General features: G+C 46.9%; 1 protein-coding gene across 5 annotated transcripts in view; it reads right to left on the reverse strand.

Moving 5' to 3' along the window:
- The window catches only part of ZFP64 (ZFP64 zinc finger protein), a 114,308-nt gene that overhangs the window by 17,777 nt on the left and 72,347 nt on the right, over positions 1-24,184 (reverse strand). For 3 of the 5 annotated variants that reach the window (XM_074005566.1, XM_074005568.1, XM_045363141.3), the window contains 3 exons: positions 13,208-13,357; positions 11,629-11,691; positions 2,028-2,279 (listed from right to left, as the gene is read on the reverse strand). In XM_074005566.1, coding sequence (XP_073861667.1) covers positions 2,028-2,279; positions 11,629-11,691; positions 13,208-13,357 — 465 coding nt within the window. Of the gene's footprint in view, positions 1-2,027; positions 2,280-11,628; positions 11,692-13,207; positions 13,358-19,465; positions 19,709-19,929; positions 20,105-24,184 lie in introns of those variants that run through there. The other 2 variants (XM_074005571.1, XM_045363145.3) reach the window with 2 other exon arrangements.

Below are 24,184 nucleotides of genomic sequence, written 5' to 3' on the forward strand. Positions count from 1 at the left end.
TGAGATTTTTTGAGGATTCACTCCTCTTCTCCACACTTAACTCCTCACTTGTTAGAAGCAGCTTTCTTTTCACCTTTAAGTAAAAAAAATTTCCATTCTGTCTGGTGAATTCTCATACTTTAATCATTTTCAGATTTCAAGTTCAGAAGCCAATTATAAATAATTTAAATGGTGACTAGGAATGTGATATTCATCAGAGCCAAACACTGCACCAGGATTACAATCACTTCCTTCTAAGTCTGCTGTCACACTCGGGCCAGTGGATGGGGTAACCCATCAATATAATTTTGTTTGCTTTTCTTACATGCTGCTCATTTGGGGGCACATTTTAGCTTGCTTCTTGATTAGATTGTATTTCTTGAAAAAAGGCATCTCAATTTCAGAAGTCATCCACTCTCACAATTTTATAACTTTCACAAGGAATTTTTTTAATGGATTTTTAAAGCTTCTGATTTAGTTTCTCTTGACCTTCTATACAACTATCAGCCTGATATTTCTCTTTGCTGCAATCCCAGTTAGCCATATTCAGGTATTCACATATTAAATATCTCATGCCAGATGTTTTCTCCCTTCCTTTGCTAGAGTTTATCTTCTAGTAACTCCCACTAGCATGGTGGCTGGCAGTAAAGTCTTGAGTCCTTGCACATCATTCTATTTTGCTCTCATACTTGAGGTAATTTGGCTGGGTATAGAATTCTAAGTTCAAAATCATTTCCCAACTCTTGAGGGCACTGTTCCATTGTCTCCTAGAAGCCAATACTACCCCAGACATATTTCTAGATACAGATGTCCCCTGTCCACTCCCTTCCATCCTGATTGGAATCTTGTGAGCACTTTTACTCTCCTGGCCCCTTAGAATTACAGACTTTATTTCTCATTTGATTTTCTATTTTCACTCTATTTTCTTCTCACTTCCATTTTCTTTTCTTCCTAGACCTGGTCAGAAACCAGACTTCGGGACTGACTCTTATTCTCAGTTCACTCACTCAATTTTCCCCCCTAATCTCTGGGAAACTAATTTTATAGCTAGCAATCCTAGTTTTATTTCATACCTCTTTGTTCTCATTATCTCTTCATAGGTCTCTATTTGGATGCAACATTTCTGCCAGTGGGTAGACACCAATTAGAATGTGAAAATTACCCAAGTACTCTTACTTCCAGGATTAGTTATTGACTTGGCTCATTTTATTCCGTTCATTTCCTATAAATGACTTATGATCCTTGGTTGACTATATTTGGGAAGGTAGACTGGTTTAATGATTAGACATGGATGCCAGAGGTTTCACCTGCTACTGGGTTAGCTGGGCAGTTTTGCCAGGCCTTGGCTAGTCTCCCAAGCTTTGTGGCCCTGGCTGTCTACATGCTTGTTCCAAGCTCAGAGCCCTCAGGGCACTTGGATATTGGCTGGAACATTGGCTCCCAACTATATGGCTGCCTCCCATTTGTCTGCTGGGACACAGCTTTCTATACTCAATTTTAAACATCACTATGTTCCTGTCTGCTCATCATTTTCCAGGAATTCACTGAAAATTTTCAACTTATGAACATCCTTATGAATATCTCAAACCCCATTTTTCCATGCCACAATGAGTTGGTCCTATCACTTCAGTAGGCTCCCATAAAGAAAGGAAGGAAGTTCCTAAGGTTAAAAGTTTGTGATTTTTAATTATACTTAATGGATCTTGCTACATTCCCAATTAAGCCATGCAATCAGTGTGTACATTTACTGAAACATCTAGTTTATAGGTCTGACTGGAGATAAATCCTTACCTTCTTGGCAGTTATAGTGGGTATCCACCCCAGCTGGATTCCATGTAGTCAAGATATAAAACCCAGCTGTCAGTCATATTTTACCAAAAGCTGTTGTTTCGGCAACAGAAAAATGACAAATCTCACAATTATCATAGAAGTTCCAAATTCTTGTACTTCTACCACACCAAGTCATTTAAGTTGCTTGTGTTAAGTAAACGAAGGTTAAGAAATTAGAGAAAAAGTAAGGGACTGAGGTTTCCTGGTCAGGGACTCACCCGTGTGGGATCGCAGGTGGACGGTGAGCTGGCTGGAGTTGCGGCTGGCATAGGGGCAGAGCTGGCATTTGTACGGCCGCTCGTCAGAGTGGATCCGCAGGTGCTTCTTGAGGCTACTGCTGTCCACGGCAGCATAGTCACACAGGTGACACTTGTGTGGCTTCACACTGGTGTGGCACCGCATGTGCATGGTCAGGTTGTCCTTCCGGCTGAAGCACTTGTCACAAAACTCACACTTGTGCGGTTTGTCTCCTTCAAACACATAAGGAGTCAAAGTTAAGGGTTTTTTGGTCAAGATGGCTACAGAGATTTGACCAAGATGGTAGCCTGGGCATATGGGTGTGCTGCCTCCTCCTGTCCAAATACCAAGAGAGGAAGATACTGAAGTCTACATCAGCATGTTGGGAAACAAGAATGTGTATCATTCATTGATAGCTCAGAAATCCTAAGGGACAGATGACATAAAAAATCAGATTGATGGAGGAAATTATAGGCCAAACCCTGCTTGGGAAAAATGGCAGTTGTTATAGAAGTACTCAGGATAAGAAGTGGCAGCTGTAGGGATCTTGGACAGCTTCATGAACCACATGGAGAAGGATCAGATGGACCCCTTCCTCTCACTTCTTGCAAACAGCAAGCAGCACGCCATCTCCCCCTAGGCTGTTGGTCAAAGGGCGCTGAGGTCAGAAAAAGAATCCAAGGGCCTGGTAGTTAGAGATGCCAGGGATAGCAGAAGATCACATACCCAGAACATTTCCATCCAGCCATGTTTCATCACTACCCCCAAGCCCAACCATTCCAGGCTGATATCTAAATAAAAGTTAGTTTACCCAATAAACAAATGCTTGGGGAAAGCCAGAACCAGAAAGACACGCCCAAGTCAAGAACTTAGTTACTAAAGCAAAGGGAAGAAATGAAATTAGCAAAATGAAAACTATGGACATCAAAATAAAAGTTCTAATAAGTTGACTAGCAAAAAGAGTGTTGAATGACAGCTATTGGTGGACATATGTCATCATACATTTGTCCACACCCACAAATGTACAGCAGCAAGAGTGCAACTTGGCCAGGTGCGGTGGCTCACACCTGTAATTCCAGTGCTTTGGGGGGGCTGAGGTGGGTGGATCGCTTGAGCCCAGGAGTTCGAGACCAGCCTGGGCAACATGGCAAAACCCTGTCTCTACACAAAATATACAAAATATTAGCTGGGTGTGGTGGTGCATGCCTGTAGTTCCAGTTACTTGGGAGGCAGAGGTGGGACGATCACCTGAGCCCAGGAGGTTGAGGTTGTGAGCGGAGATCATGCCACTGAACTCCAGCCTGGGTGACAGAGCAAGACACCGTCTCAAAAAAAATGGACCCGGCCGGGCGCGATGGCTCAAGCCTGTAATCCCAGCACTTTGGGAGGCCGAGACGGGCGGATCACGAGGTCAGGAGATCGAGACCATCCTGGCTAACACGGTGAAACCCCGTCTCTACTAAAAAATACAAAAAACTAGCCGGGCGAGGTGGCGGGCGCCTGTAGTCCCAGCTACTCCGGAGGCTGAGGCAGGAGAATGGCGTAAACCCGGGAGGCGGAGCTTGCAGTGAGCCGAGATCACGCCACTGCACTCCAGCCTGGGTGACAGAGCCAGACTCCGTCTCAAAAAAAAAAAAAAAAAAAAAAAAAAAAAAAAAAAAAAAAATAATAATAATAATAATAATAATAATAATGGACCCTACTGTAAACTATGGTCTTTGGTTGAGAATGTTGTGAATGTTGTGTCAGTGCAGGTTCATCTATTGTAAAGATGCACGACTCAATGTAATGTTGGAAGGCTGTGCATATGGAGAAGCAAGGGGCATATGTGAAATATCTATCTTCTGGTCTTTAGGTTCACTTTTGCTGTGAACCTAAAACCGCTCTTATAAAATAACAGAACAAAAACAAAAAACCATCTATTAAGAAAAATCTTAGAAATGGAAGATACAGTTAAAGAATCTCCCAAAAGGACAAGAGGAAAGATGCCAAAAGCTAAGACACGAAAACTCATTCTAGATGGTCCAGGACAGAACAGAGAAGAATTATTTCCCAACACTAAAGACAGCCATGTATCTTATTTAGAAGCAGGGTGGTCCAATTTCAGAACCCTAAGAATGGTGAGATCTGGAAGCTTCCAGAAAGAAAACCACCAGCAAAATGCTCATATCAGCATAAAGCTCCTCAGAACAGTGGATGCTGGCAAGATAGGAACAGGCTCTTCAACTTTCTATAGAAACTGTTTTAATAGATTCTTATACTTGAATTAGCATTCAGTGAGAGGAGAAGATAGTTGATATATGACTTGGTATCACACTTAAACAGTGTACACCAGAATAAAAGATAAGGGTGATGGTGAAGGTAAGATGGTAATATGAGAAAATAGTACAATGGAAAAAGTATAGCTTTCAGACAAGAGAAAAACAACCATCAAAAGACGGTTGGGGCGACTGGGCACGGTGGCTCACGCCTGTAATCCCAGCACTTTGGGAAGCCGAGGTGGGGGGATTACCTGAGGTCAGGAGTTCGAGACCAGCCTGGCCAACATGGTGAAACCGTCTCTACTAAAAATACAAAAATTAGCTGGGCATGGTGGTGTGCACCTGTAATCCCAGCTACTAGGGAGGCTGAGGCAGGAGAATGGCTTGAACCCAGGAGGAGGAGGTTGCAGTGAGCTGAGATCACGCCACTGCACTCCAGGCTGGGTGACAGAGGGAGACTCCATCTCAAAAAAAAAAAAAAAAAAAAAAAGACTTGGTTGGGCAGAATGGCTCACATCTGTAATCCCAACACTTGAGTCCAGAAGTTCTAGACCAGCCTGGGCAACATAGTGAGACCCTATCTCTACCAAAAAAAAAAAAAAAAAAAAAAGGATTAGCTAGGTGTGGTAGTATACCCTTGTAGTCCCAGCTACTTGGGAGATTCAGGTGGGAGGATCACTTGAGCCCAGGAGGTGAGCTCTGATCATACCACTGCACTCTAGCCTAGGTGGCAGAACAAGAACTTGTCTCAATGAAACAAAAAAACCAAACAGCATAAAATAAAATCACATCAAATATCAGATAACTAGATGTCAAACTAAATATTATAAACAAAAACGTATTACATTTCCCTCTTAAAGATCTAAATTATAGGTCAGATGTTGTGGCTCACACCAGTAATCCCAGCACATTGGGAGGCCGAGGCAGGAGGATTGCTTGAGGCCAGAAGGTTGAGACCAGCCTGGGCAACATAGGGAGAGTTCATCTCTAATAAAAGTTTAAAAATATATTTAAGTTAAATTAAGAAAAAAAGCCACTAAATGCTCTGAAGATACGTAAATCAAAGTGATAGGAACAGAATAAGAAATTCTAGAAAAATACTTTTAAAAAGTAGGAATATCAATTTTAGCATCAGGCAAAATAGAAATCATGGTGAAATTCATTAAAAACTTCATATGGATGAGAGAGTTCAGTATGTAGATATAAGTCAAACTTTTATGAGTATAACATGGCTTCACAAATGACATTTTCAAAAATGTCAGCTTGGAAGTTTTAGAATGTCTTTTAGGACGGTTTTTGTCAAAATTAGATTACAAACTCTAGACACAGATAAGAGCTTCCTATTTCAAAACCTATAGCCGTGGCTGGGCTTGGTGGCTCACGCCTGTAATCCCAGCACTTTGGGAAGCTGAGGCGGGCAGATCACCTGAGCTTGGAAGTTCGAGACCAGCCTGGCCAACATGGAGAAACCCCGTCTCTACTAAAAATACAAAAAAATTAGCTGGACGTGGTGGCAACACGCCTGTAATCCCAGCGACTTTGGAGGCTGAGGCAGGAAAATCGCTTGAACCCAGGAGGTGGAGGTTGCGGTGAGCCGAGATCGCGCCATTGCACTCCAGCCTGGGCAACAAGAGTGAAACTCTGTCTCAAAACAAAACAAAACACAAAACGAAAAAAGCCTATAGCCTATAATGGCTTTAAAGAAGTTTGTAGACTTAAGTTCATTTTTAACAAAATGCTGAAATCAAGTGCACAGTATGCAATTCAAGAAACCAAAAGACAGAATTGAGGCTACGTACAGCACTTGATCAATAAAGGTAAAAATGGTGCTAAAGAAGGAAGGCTTAGCTCAAAAAGAGAGGATACCAACAGACCAGGGTTCTTAATCTCAACAGTACTGGCAATTCTTTGATGCTTGGTGCTCTCCTCTGCGTTGTAAGATGTTTAGCGGCATCCCTGGCCTCCACCCACCAGATGCCAGTAGAACCCTTCCTTCCCCAGTTGTGACAACCAAAGATGTCTCCAGACATTGTTCCCCTGGGGGGCAAAATTGTACCTAGTTGAAAACCATTCCAACGGACTTTGGAAAAGCAGAAGGGGACTACGGATACACAAAGTCAATCGTGACTATTAAGCAGAACTTTACCCCAATAAATTTAGAAGACTGGATAAGATGGGTGATGGTCCAGGAAGATGTAAAATTACAAAGTCTAGATTAAAAGATCGAAAACAAGGCCGGGCGCGGTAGCTCACACCTGTAATACCAGCACTTTGGGAGGCCGAGTGGATAGATCACGAGGTCAGGAGTTCGAGACCAGCCTGACCAAGATGGTGAAACCCCGTCTCTACTAAAAATACAAAAATTAGCCGGGCGTGGTGGTACGTGCCTGTAATCCCAGCTACTCAGGAGGCTGAGGCAGGAGAATCGCTTCCACCTGACAGACGGAGGTTGCAGTGAGTGAGATCACGCCACTGCACTCCAGCCTGGGTGACAGAGCAAGACTCTGTCCCCCCCCCAAAAAAAAAAAGATCAAAAACAGGCTGGGTGTGGTGGCTCACACCTCTAATCCCAACACTTTGGGAGGCCGAGGCCTTGAGGTCAGGAGTTCGAGACCTGCCTGGCCAACATGGTGAAACAGCATCTCCACTGTAAAAATACAAAAATTAACCAGGCATGGTGGTGCATGGCTGTAATCCCAGCTACTCAGGAGGCTGAGGCACAAGAATCACTTGAACCTGGGAGACAGAGGCTGCAGTGAGCCAAGACTGCACCATTGTACTCCAGCCTCGGTAAGAGGAAGACTGTCTCTCAAAAACAAAACAACCCAAAATGAAACAGATCGGTGACAATGAAGAATTATGTTAAAGATCTACTCTCCAAGGTGAATTGTTTATTGTTCGCAAGTATGTGCTGTAACTTCTGTGGAGAATTATGCTTCGCTGTCCCAGCAGCCTCTGGTTTGGGCATGACATACGCTGGCTAATGAAATATGACAGAAAGTGACAAGAATCGTTGTCAAGGGCCACTGTGTGGTTCCTCACACTTGTTTCTCTTGCCCAAGATACCCTGCAGTGTTCCAAATCAGGAGATTTAACAATTTTTTTTTACAGACGGAGTCTCACTCTGTCGCGTGGCGCAATCTCGGTCCACTGCAACCTGCACCTCCCAGGTTCAAGCGATTCTCCTGCCTCAGCCTCCCAAGTAGCTGGGATTACAGGCGGCCGCCACCACACCTGGCTAATATTTGTATTTTTAGTGGAGATGGGTTTCACCATGTTGGCCAGACTGGTCTTGAACTCCTGACCTCAGGTGATCCACCTGCCTCGGCCTCCCAAAGTGCTGGAATTACAGGCATGAGCTACTGTGCTCGGCCATCGGGAGATTTTTATTTGGGGTCTGCATGTAAATTTCACGGTCTAAGATCTGATATGGGATTACATTTTTATCTTCCCTACCTCTAGCTCCAGTTTAGCATTGCCTCCAATTATGGATGTAGGCAATGAACTACACTAACAACAGTGCTGGAGACGCTCGTCAATGGACCTGAAATGTGGTTGTACCACATTACACTCGCTGTAGTTCTCCAAGTTATCACTTATGCTCACTTCTGCACTTAGGGTAATTAACTTGCTAGCCACTAGGCTCCTGACATTAAATGCAGGTCTCTGGGACTACTGTGTATATTAACCGCCTGGGCTTGGGAGTGTCTCATTAAGATGCAGATTCTGATTCAGGAGGTCTGCGGTGCAGCCTGGGTTCCTGCATTTTGATCTACCAAGCTCCCGGCTGAAGTGGACATTTCTGGTCTTTGTACCAGTTTGGGTAGCAAGGGTTTAAAGTATGAAAATTGCACATTTAACATTGATGATTATATAATAATATGGTTTTTTTAAAATGTGATATATCTTATTAGATTTAAAGACATCTTTTTGAGAAGAGTCCATCCAAATTGCCAGCAGTGCACAGCAGAACAAAGGTCAAGAATGCCTTCATCTGGCTGTTCTGGACAGAGGCAGATCTACCAACTGGGTCCTGGAGAGAAGACCACAAGGAATGCAGCTGGGGTGACTGTGGGGGACAACGGCATATACGGAGCAGTCTTCAGTTGTCACTGAGGTTGACATTGCTATCTCAGCCTAATCTATACCTCCTCCTATGTTCCTAAGGATTGGAGCAGAGAGGGGATTGTGTGCACGTTCTACCAAACTTTCAAGGAAAGGCTTTTCCATAGTCAACTGTTTCAGAGCATAGAGAAAGATTTTGCTTCAGCTCACTTTATAACAGCTATCTGATACCAAGGCCACATGAAGAAATACAAAGTGGGAAAAAAGTACAAACAAATCAATCTTCTTTACGAAGCTAAATAAATGCCACAGGAGCTAGCGATACAGGGCTCGGGGGATGGGTGGCTCACGTCTGTAATCCCAGCACTTTGGAAGGCTGAGGCAGGAGGATCACTTGAGGCCAGGAGTTTGAGACCAGCCTTGACAACACAGACCTCATCACTATAAAATAAAATTAGCTGGGCGTAACGGGGCATGCCTGTAGCCCAGCTACTCGAGAAGCAGAGACATGAGGATCACCTGAACCTGATCGCGCTACTGTGTTCCAGCCTGGGCGACAGAGCAAGACCCTGACTCAAAAAAGTAAATAAATAAATAAATAAAAAGGAAAACGCAATACATTTGAAATGCAACGACTATTCCCAATTAAACACACACCTCAGAAAACCAACCTCAGAAAGCTAGGAATAAACTTGAATGCCATAAGTGATCTCAACCAAAATCCCAGGGCTTCTAACCCTACAACAATGGCGACATCAAAGCATGCCCACAATGAGGAAATAAGACAGATGGTTTGCGTTGACTGCTACTCTTCAAGCTGAACTGAAGCACCAAAGCCAAGGCACACAAGGTCAAGTACAAAGTCATAAACAGAAAACTTATTTGCATATGTTAATTTTCTTAGGCAATCCAAAAGAAACACGTGTTAGAATCGCTGCCTCCCACTTACAGCTGGGTCAGAGACACCCTGACCTTTCCCCTCTTCCCTTGGTAACAGAACCTTCTTTGCAGCTGGGCACACGACCACACAGGAGAAACTTCCTTTTCCCAGCCTTCATTTCCACAGCTGGGCGTGGCCATGTGATTAAGTTCTGGCCAAACAGGCGAGCCCAAGCGATGTGCCTTTAAGGTGGCAGGAGGCCATTGTGGAGCAGGCTAATGAGAGTTGCACCCTTGGGATGACAAAGCAACGCAAGAGCCTGGGTCCCTGAAACCACCAGGCCGGTCCCACACCAGCCTGATCACTTACACCTGGAACATCATGGGGCAGAAATACTTTGGTTTTAAACCACCATTACATGAGTCCCAGTAGTCACAAAGGATGCGACTTCTGGGTCATGCCCCAAGGGAGGAATACTGTGAGGCCCCCATGCCTCTTCTCCTACTTTCCATTAGTTACATTCAGAGAACTAAAGCAGTCACCTTGGGCCCAGAGAAGTGGCCTAAGTTTGCTTACACTAGGGAGGCGCGTCTGCTTCCCCCACTCAAGAACAAGGCCTTACGTTATATGTCCTGGACCCCCAGCATGCTCTGCAGTACCTCAAGAAAACATTAATCCAGCCCCTGTACATCTCTTGGGGTCGACCCCAGCCCAGTGAACGTTCCAGGCCTTTAATTCTTGTGAAGGTTATCTTCTGAATTTTAAGATTTTTGGCCTCCACCCATTGAATGGCAGTAGCCTAGCCCCAGTTGAGAACAAGCGCTCAAGTTATTTTCAGGATAGAGTCACCCACTCTGAAATTCCTTAAATTGAGCTGCCTCATCTTTCCTCAAAGGGTTCCGGAACCTGCATGCTTTCACTGACATCGTCACCCTGGTAGTCTGTCTTTCAAGGTGAAGATCAAACATTTCCTTGCTAACACGCTTGTCATGAGGCACCGTCCCCAGGCAAAAGTGGCCCTCTATTATAATGCCCTCTATTAAATATTACATAGGGCCTCTATTAAAAGTGACCCTCTATTATAACATTACAATGCCCATCTTTCTGGACAGAGACCGCCATCTTTGTCCAAAAATCTCTGTCCTCTCAGTGAAGGGGCTCCAGAGGCTCATCCGGGCATGTGCTGCCCCTCCTAAAACCATCCCTCATGTCCCCTTGACGCTCAGTGTGGCCATGACTAAGTCCCGCTCATGTTCCCCTAGGTCACAAGGGCCGCTGCTTCTGAGTTACAGCCCGAGGGAGGCATGCCGTGGGCCCCCTGGTCTGCTTCCATTGCCCGCTGGCTAAGAGATGCAGAGAACTACAGCACCTGCCTCAGACCCAGAGGCTAAGCTACGTGTCCAGGATGGCAGAGCCACTGGACCAGCTGTGGACTATGTGCCTCTGAAGCTGTATTCGAGAAATAAACCAGATTACGTTTAAGCCACTGAGAGTGGTTTCTGAAAGAACAAACCAATATCCTCCCTCAAACACACAAGTATAGGATTTGTACTATAGACTAAGGGTTGGCAAAGTGTTTTGTAAAGGACTAGGTGCTATTTTAGGGAGGACGGGCCTGGTGGCTCATGCCTGTAAGCCCAGCACTTTAGGAGGCCGAGGCAGGTGGATCACCTGAGGTCAGGAGTTCGAGACCAGCCTGGCCAACATTGCGAAACTCCGTCTCTACTAAAAATAGAAAAATTAGCCGGGCATGGTGGCAGGCACCTGTAATCCCAGCTATTTCAACAGGCTGAGGCAGGAGAATCACTTGAACCTGGGAGGCGGGGGTTGCAGTGAGCTGAGATTGTGCCAGTGCACTCCAGCCTGGGTGACAGAGTGGGACTCTGTCTCAAAAAAAAAAAAAAAAAAAAAAAAAGTATTTAAGGCTTTGTGCACCCTACAGTCCCTGTAGCAACTACCCCCTTGTAAGGCCAGAAAGCTACAAACAATAGGTAAACAAAGGAGCATGCCAACAGGCTGGAGTTGCCCATGGGCTGCAGTTTGTAGACCCCTGGTATAGATCATGGCACTCCTTTGCTTCAGCACATCTTATTTGTCTTCTCAGCGCTCGCTGCCCTAAAAGAAAGCACCTTTAAGAAGCTACTTTATTCCTCTTCTAAGATTACTATAGCCACAGGCCTCTGTGTAGCTCATCCTGGCAACCTCTTCATCTTCATCTCATAGCCCTTTGTTCCTTCTCCCAAGCCCACCCTACTAGACTGAGTTTCACGAGGCAGATGAGGCAGAGACCGTCCTGTTCATTACTGTGTCCCTAGTGCTTAATTCACATTCACTTCCTATCTTCTTACCGAGCTGTTGAACAGAGTGGATACCTACCCGTATGGATTCTGAGATGGCGGTCCAAGTCTTTCATGCCATGCACAGTTTTGAAGTGGCAACCTACAAAACAAAAATACAATTTTTTTTTTTTTTTTTTTTTTGAGATGGAGCCGTACTCTGTTGCTCAGGCCGGAGTGCAGTGGCACGATCTCGGCTTACTGCAACCTCCGCCTCCTGGGTTCAAGCAATTCTCCTGCTTCAGCCTCCCGAGTAGCTGGGATTATAGGCACCTGCCTCCACGCCCGGCTCATTTTAGAATTTTTGGTAGAGATGGGGTTTCACCATGTTGGCCAGGCTGGTCTCGAACTCCTGACCTCAGGTGATCTGCCTGCCCCAGCCTTCCAAAGTGCTGGGATTATAGGAGTGAGCCACCATGCCTGGCCTGAAAAATACAATTCTTAAAAGAGAACCTCAGTTGAGTGTGGTGGCTCATGCCTGCCATCCCCAAGCTTGGGAGACCAAGGTGGGAGGATCACTGGAGGCCAGAAGTTTGAGACCAGCCTGGGTAACATAGAGAGACCCCCATCCCCTCCTAAGATGCTGGGACTACAGGCATGAGCCACCAGGCCCGTCCTCCCTAAAATAGCACCTAGTCCTTTAGAAAACACTTTGCCAACCCTTAGTCTATAGTACAAATCCTATACTTGTGTGTTTGAGGGAGGATATTGGTTTGTTCTTTCAGAAACCACTCTCAGTGGCTTAAACGTAATCTGGTTTATTTCTCGAATACAGCTTCAGAGGCACATAACTTTTAAAACAAAAAACTTAGCCAGACGTGGTGGTGCATGCCTGTAGTCCCAACTACTCAGGCGGCCGATGAGGGAAGATCACATGCATCCAGTGAGTTGGAGGCCGCAGTGAATTATGATCACACCACTATACTCCAGCCTTAACAGAGCAAGACCTTGTCTTGAGAGTCTGAGGCAGGAGAATTGACAGAACCCGAGAGGCGGAGGTTACGGTGAGCCGAGATAGCGCCATTGCACTCCAGCCTGGGCAGCGAGAGTGAAACTGTCTCCAAAAAAAAAAAAAAAAACAGTTGCCAGGCGCGGTGGCCCAAGCCTGTAATCCCAGCACTTTGGGAGGCCGAGACGGGCGGATCACGAGGTCAGGAGATCGAGACCATCCTGGCTAACACGGTGAAACCCCATCTCTACTAAAAAATACAAAAAACTAGCCGGGCGTGGTGGCGGGCGCCTGTAGTCCCAGCTGCTCGGGAGGCTGAGGCAGGAGAATGGCATGAACCCGGGAGGCGGAGCTTGCAGTGAGCTGAGATCTCGCCACTGCACTCCAGCCCGGGCAAGAGAGCGAGACTCCGTCTCAAAAAAAAAAAAAAAAAAGTGTCTGTATATGTATAACCTCAGGATGGAAGCTCCTACGAATCCAATGTTCTGGCGAGTTCCACGCTGAGCTCTGGATGCTACAGGACTCTTAGGCCCCACAGGGAAGGCTGTGTGTGCTGATGTAGATGCTCGCATGTTATCAGCATGCAAGAGTAACACGAGCAGGCAGCTCGGGGATTCACGCAGGGCTTACATATCAGCACTTGGCTCAGAATGCTGGGTTTTATTCTTACCTGGGTAGCAACAGTTGAATGTCCTCTCTCCAAGGGTGGCCATTTGCTCCCTTGCCTCTGAGGGAAGAGTGATGACAGGGGTCTTCTGAGTGTCACTGCTTTCAGTTGAGAGGCAGGCTGCTTTTGGAACATCCTTATCAAGCTCTGAAGCTGAAATTGAGGCATAAGGTTTTGCTTAGTTTTTCAGTTATAACCACCATGCTAAGTCTTAGAATACAATAGGTTTAAGTTTATTTCACCTTCCTTCACCTTTCCAGAAATAATTAAAAACAAAAATGAAAGCCATGTGCCCAGGCACGGTGGCTCATGCCTGTAATCCCAGCACTTTGGGGGGCCGAGGTGGTGGATCACGAGCTCAGGAGTTCAAGACCAGCCTAGCCAATATGGTGAAACCCTGTCTCTACTAAAAATACAGAAATTAGCCAGGCGTGGTGGTGTGTGCCTGTAGTCCTAGCTACTCGAGAGGCTGAGGCAGGAGAATCACTGGAACCTGGGAGGCAGAGGTTGCAGTGAGCCCAGATCGTGCCACTGCACTTCATCCTGGGCAACAGAGCAAGACTGTCTTAAGGAAAAGGGGGAAAAAAAAAAAGCCACGTATGCTCTGTCTTGCAAAAGTCCTCTTCCCCTTACCATAGTTTCCAAGAAGTACAGGGGACAGGACACTGTCACGTAACAGGGAAACTGGCAAAATCCAAACTAAAAAAAGTAATATATGAGTACTTCTTAAATGGTGTGAAGACTAGTTTTTTTCCAAACAATTTCTAATCCATCCCAGGCTGATATTTCTGTAAAATATAATAAACACAAATTAGGAGAGAGTGGAGTAAGACGAAAACAGCCCAAACATCGTTACCTACAGCAAAAAGCTGGATGACATGGCAATATCAAAGTTTTGTTTTTAAGATGCTTACTCTGGATTTCTGATTTGTTTTGCCTCAGTTCAGCAAAAGGTCACAGGCCACACATCACTGATCTCCAGGATAAAACAGTTGTTTCAACAAATAACTTGAAAGAAGATGGAAGAGGAGAAAAACCAAAGACTGAGAGACTTGAGATGGTCGAAAACACTGTGACTCCTGATTAGAGTACACTGGAAAAGCTGTTTGAGATAGTAAGACGTGTGCTCACTTGCTGGAGTTTTGCTACAAGTGCTTTATACTTTGGTGTGAAAATGGAATTAGAGCTTAAAAAGCATTCCCCATAGTCTAAGGATGAATGCTGAAACATTTACAAGTTGTATGATGTGTAAGTTTTTCGTCAAAAATAATCCAGGGCAGGAGGAGAGCTGGCGTAAGGAGAAATGAGATTGGCCACATGTAATTAATGGTTGAAGTGGATCAGTAGGTGAGAATTCACTATATTATTCTATTTTTAGGAAGGTTAAACTATGTGAAATCGCCATTTTTGTTAGCCAAGACGGTCAAATAATTTCATGTTTCAATCTAATATGTAGGTTTTAAAATTCCTATAGCAAAGATTAAATACTCCTAGAAGATTCTGAAATATCTCAAAATAGACTTAAATCTAAAAGGAAAAAAGGTCCTCTCAAGGTCTGAAGTTTTGTTTTTGAAACGGAGCCTCACTCCGTGACCCAGACTGGAATGCAGTGTCACGATCTCAGCTCACTGCAACCTCTGCTTCCTGGGTTCAAGCAATTCTCCTGTGTCAGACTCCCAGGTAGCTGGGATTACAGGCGTGCACTACCACGCCTGCCTAATTTTTGTATTTTTAGTAGAGACAGGGTTTCACCATGTTGGCCAAGTTGGTCTCAAACTCCTGACCTCAAGTGATCCCCCACCTCAGCCTCCCAAAGTACTGGGACTATAGTCATGAGCCACTGTGTGCAGCCATCTAAAGTCTTAAAAGATTGACTAGCTTATGAATTATAGGCCAAGATCTGGGACTTTCTCTGTTCCAAGGTTATTATAAGAGGCGGATTTCACTTTTATTGGAGGATTTGTGGGGGTAAAGGAATCTTAGCATGAGAAGCTGTACGGCACAGTGGTGAGGGCTTCCGTCTTAGGCAGAGGGTTTGCTCAGCCATGTGCTGTGCTACTGGAGAGCTACTTAACCTGAGCTTCAGTTTACTCATTTGCAAAAGGAGACAACATACATGCCTCAGAGCTGCAGAGTTAAACAAGATGAAAAAATATAAGTTCTCAGTACAGTGCTCAGTCTGAGTAAATGCAATTATGTGGCTTCAGATGTCACAAGTGAGGACTACAGATTTCACATCCTAGCAGTTGTGCTCGAAGCCCCTTAACAAGTGATCTAGTCCAGTGGCTCTCAACTGGGGACCATTCTACCACCAAAGGACACTCAGCAATGCCTGGGAACATTTTCAATTGTCAATGTTTCTGTTTGCATGCATGCGTGAGAATGGCATCCAGTGGGTGAAGGCCAGGGATGCTGCTAGACATCCTATAGTGTGCAGGACAGCCCCCACAAGGAAATGATGCAGTCCCAAAGGTCAATAGGGCTGGGGTTGAGAAAGTCTGCATTAGTCCTACTCCCAATGTTTCTTCCAAGTGTAATTCTGATACTGTCACTATCAACTAGATCATGGGTTCAATGTAGTTTCCCAGGCCTTACCCTATAGTCACTGAAAACTTAGGGCAGGCAGAGGGTGGTAGTGTGGATCAAGTAGGGATTTGTGATTCCAAGGACTTGCGATTTTTTTTGAGACACGGTCTTGCTGTCACCCAGGCTGGAGTACAGTGGCACCAACATGGCTCACTGCAACCTCCACCTTCCAGGCTCAAGCCATCCTCCTACCTCAGCCTCCCGAGTAGCTGGGACCACAGGCATGCACCACCACACCTGGCTAGTTTTTGTTATTTTATTTGTAGAGACAGGGTTTTGCCACGTTGTCCATGCTAGTCTCAAACAATCTAGAGCTAGATTGCTAGAGCTCAAGCAATCCGCCCACTTTAACCACCGAAAGTGCTGGGATTAGACATGAGCCACCACACCTGGCCTCAGGGACTTGCATTTTTGAAGCACTTGCCAGAGGATTCTGCTGTATTACTTGCAAGTCCTTGCTACTCAAAGGGCGGTTCCTAGAGCACCAGCATCACCTGAGAGCTTGTTAAAAATGCAGAGTCTAGGCCGGGTGCAGTGGCTCACACCTGTAATCCTCTAGCACTTTGGGAGGCCAAGGCGGGCAGATCACGAGGTAAGGAGATCAAAACTATCCTGGCTAACACAGTGAAACCCGTCTCTACTAAAAAAAAAAAAAAAAAAAAAAAAAAAAAAAAAAAAAAATTAGCCAGGTGTGGTGGCGTGTGCCTGTAATCCCAGCTACTCAGGAGACTGAGGTAGCAGAATCGCTTGAACCTGGGAGGCAGAGGTTACAGTGAGCCCAGATCGTGCCGTTGCACTCCAGCCTGGTGAGTGAGACTCCATCTCAAAAAAAAAAAAAAAAAAAAAAAAAGCAGCAGAGTCTCAGGCCTACAGAACCAATCCACACTTTAGCCAGATCCCCAGGTGACTCTGGAGCACAACACATTACGATTTGAGAAGCACAGCTCACAGCCAGTGGTTCTCAGACATGAGCGTGTATCAGAATTGCCTAGAAGGCTGCTTACAACACAGGTGGCATAGGCTCCCCCTCCGGAGTTCTTGATTAAGTAGGTATGGGGTGGAGCCAGTGATTTTTCGCTTCTAACAAGTTCCCAATTGATGCCGATGCTGGTCTGGGAACCATACTTTTTTTTTTTTTTTTTTTTTTTTTTGAGACGGAGTCTCACTCTGTCGCCCAGGCTGGAGTGCAGTGGCCGGATCTCGGCTCACTGCAAGCTCCGCCTCCCGGGTTTACGCCATTCTCCTGCCTCAGCCTCCCGAGTAGCTGGGACTACAGGCGCCCACCACCTCGTCCGGCTAAGTTTTTGTATTTTTTTTTTTTTTTTTAGTAGAGACGGGGTTTCACCGTGTCAGCCAGGATGGTCTCGATCTCCTGACCTCGTGATCCGCCCGTCTCGGCCTCCCAAAGTGCTGGATTACAGGCTTGAGCCACCGCGCCCGGCTGGAACCATACTTTTGAGACTCTTACTCTGTGAGCAAGAAACTGGCTCAGATGCTAAAGGCTGCAGGACTGGAAGTTTTCAGCTCATTGGAACCCACACTTGCCAGATCTGCAACCCATCCTATGGCCCTCAGGGGAAGACACAAAGCCTCATTGCTTAGCAACTCACATAGAAGAGAAAACCATGAAACTCTAATTCCACAGAAGTCAAGCAACACTGGAAACAAATCTAAGTGAGGTACTGTATAACACCGTGGTTTGGGGAATAGACTGGGAAACCAGTAAGTTTCAAGTTTTACCATTTATCAGCTGTGTCCCCCTGGATAAGATACTCAACTTCCCTGTTCCTCAGTTTCCACATCTGTGAAATGGGTATTATGGCCATCTCATTAGCTTAGATGAAGTTCTTTAGTATATATAAGAGAACCTCGTGTGTTAGTCAATACTGTATAAATGCTATTAGTGTTATTCACTGATAATACACACATAAGATTCTACCAGATTCTCAGAGGGAGAAAAACGCGTGTTTTCAATGGAAACTAGAAAATAAGAGGTGGGTTAAAGGATGACCCAGATAGAGCCTCTGATGAGGTGTGAGGAGCCTCAGATTTTTACGTTTAGACATCCAGGAAACCAAGGAAGGGCCGAAGTCCACTCTCCTGGGAAAGGTGCAGCGGGGGGAGGCCCTCGGCCTCTGGAAGTGGGGGTAGGCCACATTTGACAATTAGAAACCAGGTGAGCACCGCGAGGGTTTTAACCCCTGGGGAAACGGATGATGTTCCCTCAGTAAAGGTTCCTCTGGCCCCTCCGTCATTTTACTGGTGGGACAGGAAGTCTACTAGTTACTTTCCATTTTATTTTCCTCCAAAAGCTACTTGAGTTGCAAAGACACTTGCAAATTAAGAGTGGCCCAACCTTAGTAAAAAATGTACCCCCTTGCCAGTGTCACAGACCAAAGATGCTAGGATAAAAAGTCAGCTGGAAGACGGCTTTTTCTCCGAAGTGGTGGCTGGGGTTGAGACACACTACTGGGCCAGCAGAGTCTGCGTCCTGCTCCCACAGAAGGCACCTCAGTACTCCAGGACGCACAACACCCTCCCCATGCCCGAAACACTGGGTGCGGCTCCAGAAGGCGCGTCGCAGCGCCTGCTGCAGGAATCCAAAGTAGCTCAGTGAACTGGCTTTCAACCCCAGCCTGGGGTTATTCAGCAACTCTCTTCTATAAACATCTCCCACAAAGACTCAGCATCCCCAGTACCTCCCCAGCTTCCCCTAGGCGCAGAGATCAGCAAGAGCCCCGCCCCTCCCCCCAAGGGGGCGGATGCTGTAAATCTCACCTGCCTATCTCCGTCCCAGGCCTTGGGCACAAGGGTGGTTATACTATTCTGGTTATGGTAGCTCCACCCGGACAAACTTTATTTTAACATACAAGTTATTAGTTTAGTAGAGCCTTCATTAAACTACTCCCCTCCACCCCCTCCTCGGGAAGGTGTGGTCAAAGCCCACCAGACCGACTGTAGTGGAAGTTGATGCGGAAGTTGGAAAGCCTGCGTCTCTGGAGGGGTGAGCCTCCCCGGAGAGGGGACCCGACATCCTCCTTTCCGCGCCAGGAAAGAGCGGGGGAGAAGAGGAAGTCCAGTTACAACTCCTTTCCTCACCCTCTTAAGGGAAAGGTATCGGCTAACCACGGGGAGCTGGGAGCCGAGGAGAAAGTAGGAACCTGCAATCTCTTAATCTAAGCTCAAAATAAGCAAAAAGGGAAGCGCCTTAGAAATGCAGATTCCCCAGCCCCACCCCCGAGATTCCAATGGAGGCGGGGAACGGGCAGGGGCGAGGGGGTCCCTAATGTGCGGGAGGAATTCGGCGAGCGAGAAAAGGTCCCCTCCCGTAGGCTCTTCTGAAGCGGAGGATCCCCGGACGAAAAATGCTGCCCAGGGGGCTTAGGGTAGCCGAGGATCTCCTTGCTACATCCTGTGTCCACGTGGCAGCCGAGGAGGGGGTGTGGGGGCCGCCTGTTAAGTGAGACAGTATCACTGCTCTATCCCCACCACGGCTCCCACTTCTCTCGGATAAAATGCAGCGCTCTTACCGGGGCTCATGGCCGCCCCCCACCCCCCACCGCCTGCCCCCATCACCTCTCCGGCCTCCAGTGACCTCTCCGGCTACAGCAGCGCTGACGCCCTGGGCCCCTACGCTTGCGTTCCCTCGGCCTGGAATGCTCTTCCCCCGGGTACCTGCACGGCTCGCTCCCTCCCATCCTTCTGGTCTTCGCTCGAACGTCCACTTCTCGGTGAGGCCTTCCCTGGACAACGCATTTGAACCGTAACCCCAGGGCAAGGAGCCACCTTCCAGGCGCGCAGCCGAAGCCTAGTGCCAAGGGGGCCGGGGACCCCGAAAACAGCCTCTGAGTGGTCCTCTGAGCATCCTTCCAGCGTGTTTGGGAGGCAAACTCGTTGACTAGCTCTTGAGAGGAGTGGCTAGAGGAATTCAGGCGGGGAAGGGGACCGGTTGACTCCAGGAGGATGTAATTTACAAAGGCGGGGCTCGGGGACGCCCAGGTCCGAGTCCCTGGACTCTGCGCCGGACGCTTCGCCCGCCCTTTCAGGCCCCCTGCCCGGTCCTCGTACCCGCGCGGGTCCAGAGAACCTCTGGGCACCAGCCCCCAGCCCCCGGGCGGGGCTCCAGCAGCGCTACTCACCCTGCTCCCCCGCCACCTGCGGGGCCACCTCCGCACATTCCCGGCGCGCAGGGCAAGGCTCCTCGGAGTTGAGGTGCTGGGGCTTGGCCTGCTTGCGCCGCGACATGGCGCGAGGACGGGGCTCCCCGCGCGTCCCTAGGAGTGGCCTACTTCACACAACGAATTCCCGGAGTTCGGAAATTACCCCCCTTCGGCTGGAACGCGCATGTCCCGGCAATTCTGCTCATCAGCCGAGCAGGGCGATTTATCAAGAGTCCTGACGGCTGATTGGCCTGGAGCCAAGACCCCAGGAGTCCGGTGAACTTGTGGTTCGCGCCCTGGAAGCCCGCGCCACCTGGGAGCTCGTTAGAAATGCAGACTCTCGGGCTCTACCCCAGACCCGCTGAATCAGAATCTGCATTTTAACAAGATCCCCAGGTGATTCGCATGCACATTAAAGTTTGAGAAACCGTGTCTGCATTTTAACGAGATCCCCAGGTGATTCGTTGGCCCATTAAAATTTCAGAAGCGCAGCTCTCCTCCAACTGTAATATGCGCACGAGTCACTGGGGATCTCGTTAAAATGCAGATTCTGACTCAGTGAGTCTGGGGTGGGGCCTGAGCTCCTGTATTTCTAACGAGCTCCCAGGTGAGGCTGTGGCTGCAGCGCTGCACAGGCTGCGCTTTTAGATTCGGACTTAATTGGTCTGGGCTGGGACCTGGGCATTGGGATATATATTTTTTAAAAGCCGTCTCCCTCCCTCACCACCCCCATCACACACACAGGTTATTCTGATGTGCATCCAAGCTGAGAAGCACGACCTCCACTCCTGGTTCTCAACCCTGGCTGCATACCCAAATTTAAATTTTAAAAGAGTTGGAGACACTCTGGTGTGTCCCTCCAACTGCAGGGAGAACATGTTCCTGGAGGACGGGGTTAAAAATGCAGATTCCGAAAGTTCTGGATTCAGGTGGCCGAGGCCAGGAATGTGTGTTTTTATACAGCACGCGCCCGCTCCCGCCCCGTGACTCGGGCGCACTGGGTCTTGGACCACACAGGAGGGCTTTTGGGGCCAACCCGACGCTGGCCCCACCCGGCAGGTGACGGAGGCGTGGTCTTCGGGGGGTTGAGCTAATTAGCGTTCGTGCTCAGACTGGCTGGGACCTCGATGAGACCCGAGGGAGACCCCTCCTTGCGCCGCGTAAATGATATCCAACGGGGAGTAAGAAAGCCACCTACGTACGCCAGGTGTTTACTTTCTTCAAATTGGGGAGTTACTTAAGACAGGGTTGTGCCCCAAGCTTGCCCGAACCTGAGAATCACGTGGGGGCCCTTGTTTCAAAAAGACCCAGCCAGGCTCTGCTCCGAGTTTTTGGGGCGGGGCCTGAGAATCGGTATTTTTAACAGCGCAGCGTATGAGTTTTACGGGGTCCCGGTCCTGGGGGGTTAGCAGCATCTGTAATGAGCCTTCTATGAGGTGAACGTTGGCGAACCCCGGGGCAGGGCCTGCGAGAACAGCATTTTTTGCTTAATTGTTTCCATTTCTTAAACGCTGACCTGTTTTCCTCAAACTTCCCTTTGATTTTCAGGTTGTGAATCGACTTAGGGATATTTGTGTAATGCCGGGTGAAGTCATGTCAGGTTCCATTTCCGAGACTTAAACTTTTTTAAAAAAACAACTCTTCAAGTCTTCTTTGGGATGTATGTGTAGTTACACGTATCTGTAAAGACATTTGAAAATATATACACGTGGCCGGGTGTGGTGGCTCATGCCTGTAATTCCAGCACTTTGGGAGGCTGAGGTGGGCGGATCACATGAGGTCAGGAGTTCTAGACCAGCCTGGTCAACATGATTAAACCTTGTCTCTACTAAAAATACAAAAAATTAGCTGGGCGTGGGGGTGGACGCCTGTAATCCCAGCTCCTGGGGAAGCTGAGGCAGGAGAATCACTTGAACCCGGAGGTGGAGCCAAGATCGCACCACTGCACTCCAGCCTGGGTAACAGAGTGAGACTCCATCTCAAAAAAAAGAAAAAAGAAAAAAAATATATATATATAATGTATATGCACACACACACACTCATGTTTATCATGTCTCCTTTTGAGGAGACTAGATAAACAGTGGTTGCCTCTGGGGAAGTTGAAGAGGGGTGTGTGAGGGATATGGGAGACATCTGATACCCCCTTATACTGCTTGAGGTGTGTACGTGTGTTTGTATTGCTTTGTTGTTATTTCACCTCAGGTGTACACAATCAATCATTGGTACATGAGGCATTATTACTGCCCTATTGTTAGCCTACACTTGTACACCTGCCTACATTTTTTAGGCTGCTTGCTTGCACCCTGTTTATTATGACATAATAAGTACCAGGGAACCTACTGCCCCGAAGTAGGACCTTAACCACAACCTACATCTCTCTTTATATGGCCTCCTGATGTCCCCTCTCCTCCTCTGCCCTACAACTGAATAACCATCAGCCTGACTCCTACAGATCTCATTCATTTGCTTTTTCTCTTTAGCACGTTTTATTGTACCTACATTTATTCCTTAAAAAAATACAATTTTAATATTTAAAGAATATAAAAGGGTATATAATCTTCCAAGAATAACTTTTTTTCACTTAATATTATTTTGCTAAGATCATCCAAATTGCTGTCATTGTTTAATTGATTTTGACTGCTCTGTAAATATTCCACTGTGTGAAAATGCCAGTTTCTTCACCTACTCTCCTGTTGATGGGCACATGGGCCTTTGCCAGGTCTTTGCCATTGTGAACAGTGCTGCTTTGATCTTTCTAAAAAGTGTCAGAGTTTCTCATGAGTGAATATATACCTTGGGGTAGTATAAGAGATAATGCCAAAATGATTGTATTAACTTATACTTCCCCAGCAAGGTATAAGAAATAACATAGGTCAGGCTCAATGGCTCATGCCTGTAGTTCTAGAACTTTGGAAAGTTGAGGTTGGTGGATCACTTGAGCTCAGGAGTTTGAGACCAGCCTGGGTGACATGGCAAAACTCTGTCTCTATAAAAAATATACAAAAATCAGCTGGATGGGTGACACACATCTGTGGTCCCAGCTACTCTGGAAACTGAGGCAGGAGGACGCTGAGCCTTGGAGGCTGAGGCAGTGGGCTATGTTTGTGCCACTGCACTCCAGCCTGGGCAACAGAGTAAGAACCTGTCTTGAAAACAAACAAAATACCCAAAATGTGAAGCCCATTCTTTCTCACACTCAGGATTATAAAATGTCTTGATTTTTGCCAACTATATTGACATAAAATGGGGTCTCAGTATAGTCTTGACTTGCATTTTCCATGTCGGTATACTTACAACCAAAAGCAAACTGAAAATTGTAAATGTGTTCCACAAATATAATGACAACTGATAGTCTTATTTTTGAAAAAAAAATTGTTTTTACTCTTTTGCAAAACATCCAATCAGAGTTCTAGTCCTAAATTAAGGTTTTGTGTTTTTTTTTGTTTTGTTTTTTTTGAGACGAAGTTTCACTCTTTTTTTTTTTTTTGAGATGGAGTCTAGCTCTGTCGCCCAGGCTGGAGTGCCATGGCACGATCTCTGCTCACTGCAAGCTCCGCCTCCTGGGTTCACGCCATTCTCCTGCCTCAGCCTCCCGAGTAGCTGGGACTACAGGCACCCGCCACCATGCCCGGCTAATTTTTTTGTATTTTTAGTACAGACGGGGTTTCACCGTGTTCGCCAGGATGGGCTCGATCTCCCGACCTCGTGATCCGCCCGTCTGGGCCTCCCAAAGTGCTGGGATTACAGGTGTGAGCCACCGTGCCCAGCCAAAGTTTCACTCTTGTTGCCCAGGCTGGAGTGCAATGGCACGATCTCAGCTCACTGTAACCTCCACTTCCCGGGTTTAAGCAATTCTCCTTGCTTAGCTTCCCAAGTAGCTGGGATTACAGATGTCCACCATGACGCCTGACTAATTTCTTGTACTTTTAGTAGAGATGGGCTTTCACCATGTTGGCCAGGCTGGTCTCAAACTCCTGGCCTCAAGCAATCCATCTGCCTTGGCCTCCCAAAGTGTTGGGATTACAGGCATGAGCCACTGTGCTGGGCCACCATGTTTGGTTTTGGTTTTAATGGCTTTATTTCAAGGCTCAAAATTAAATATCTGAAAATAAAAAATCTTACAGGGTCTACAGATGCAAATGAAAGCAAAGTATCATTGGCTATGCATAATCAGTCATGATTCTCCTCTTTCAGTCCCATTTGCCAATTACACAGGTTGACTATTCTGTTGAAA

Source organism: Macaca fascicularis, chromosome 10 (assembly GCF_037993035.2).
Source record: "Macaca fascicularis isolate 582-1 chromosome 10, T2T-MFA8v1.1".
Taxonomy (NCBI): Eukaryota; Metazoa; Chordata; class Mammalia; order Primates; family Cercopithecidae; genus Macaca; species Macaca fascicularis.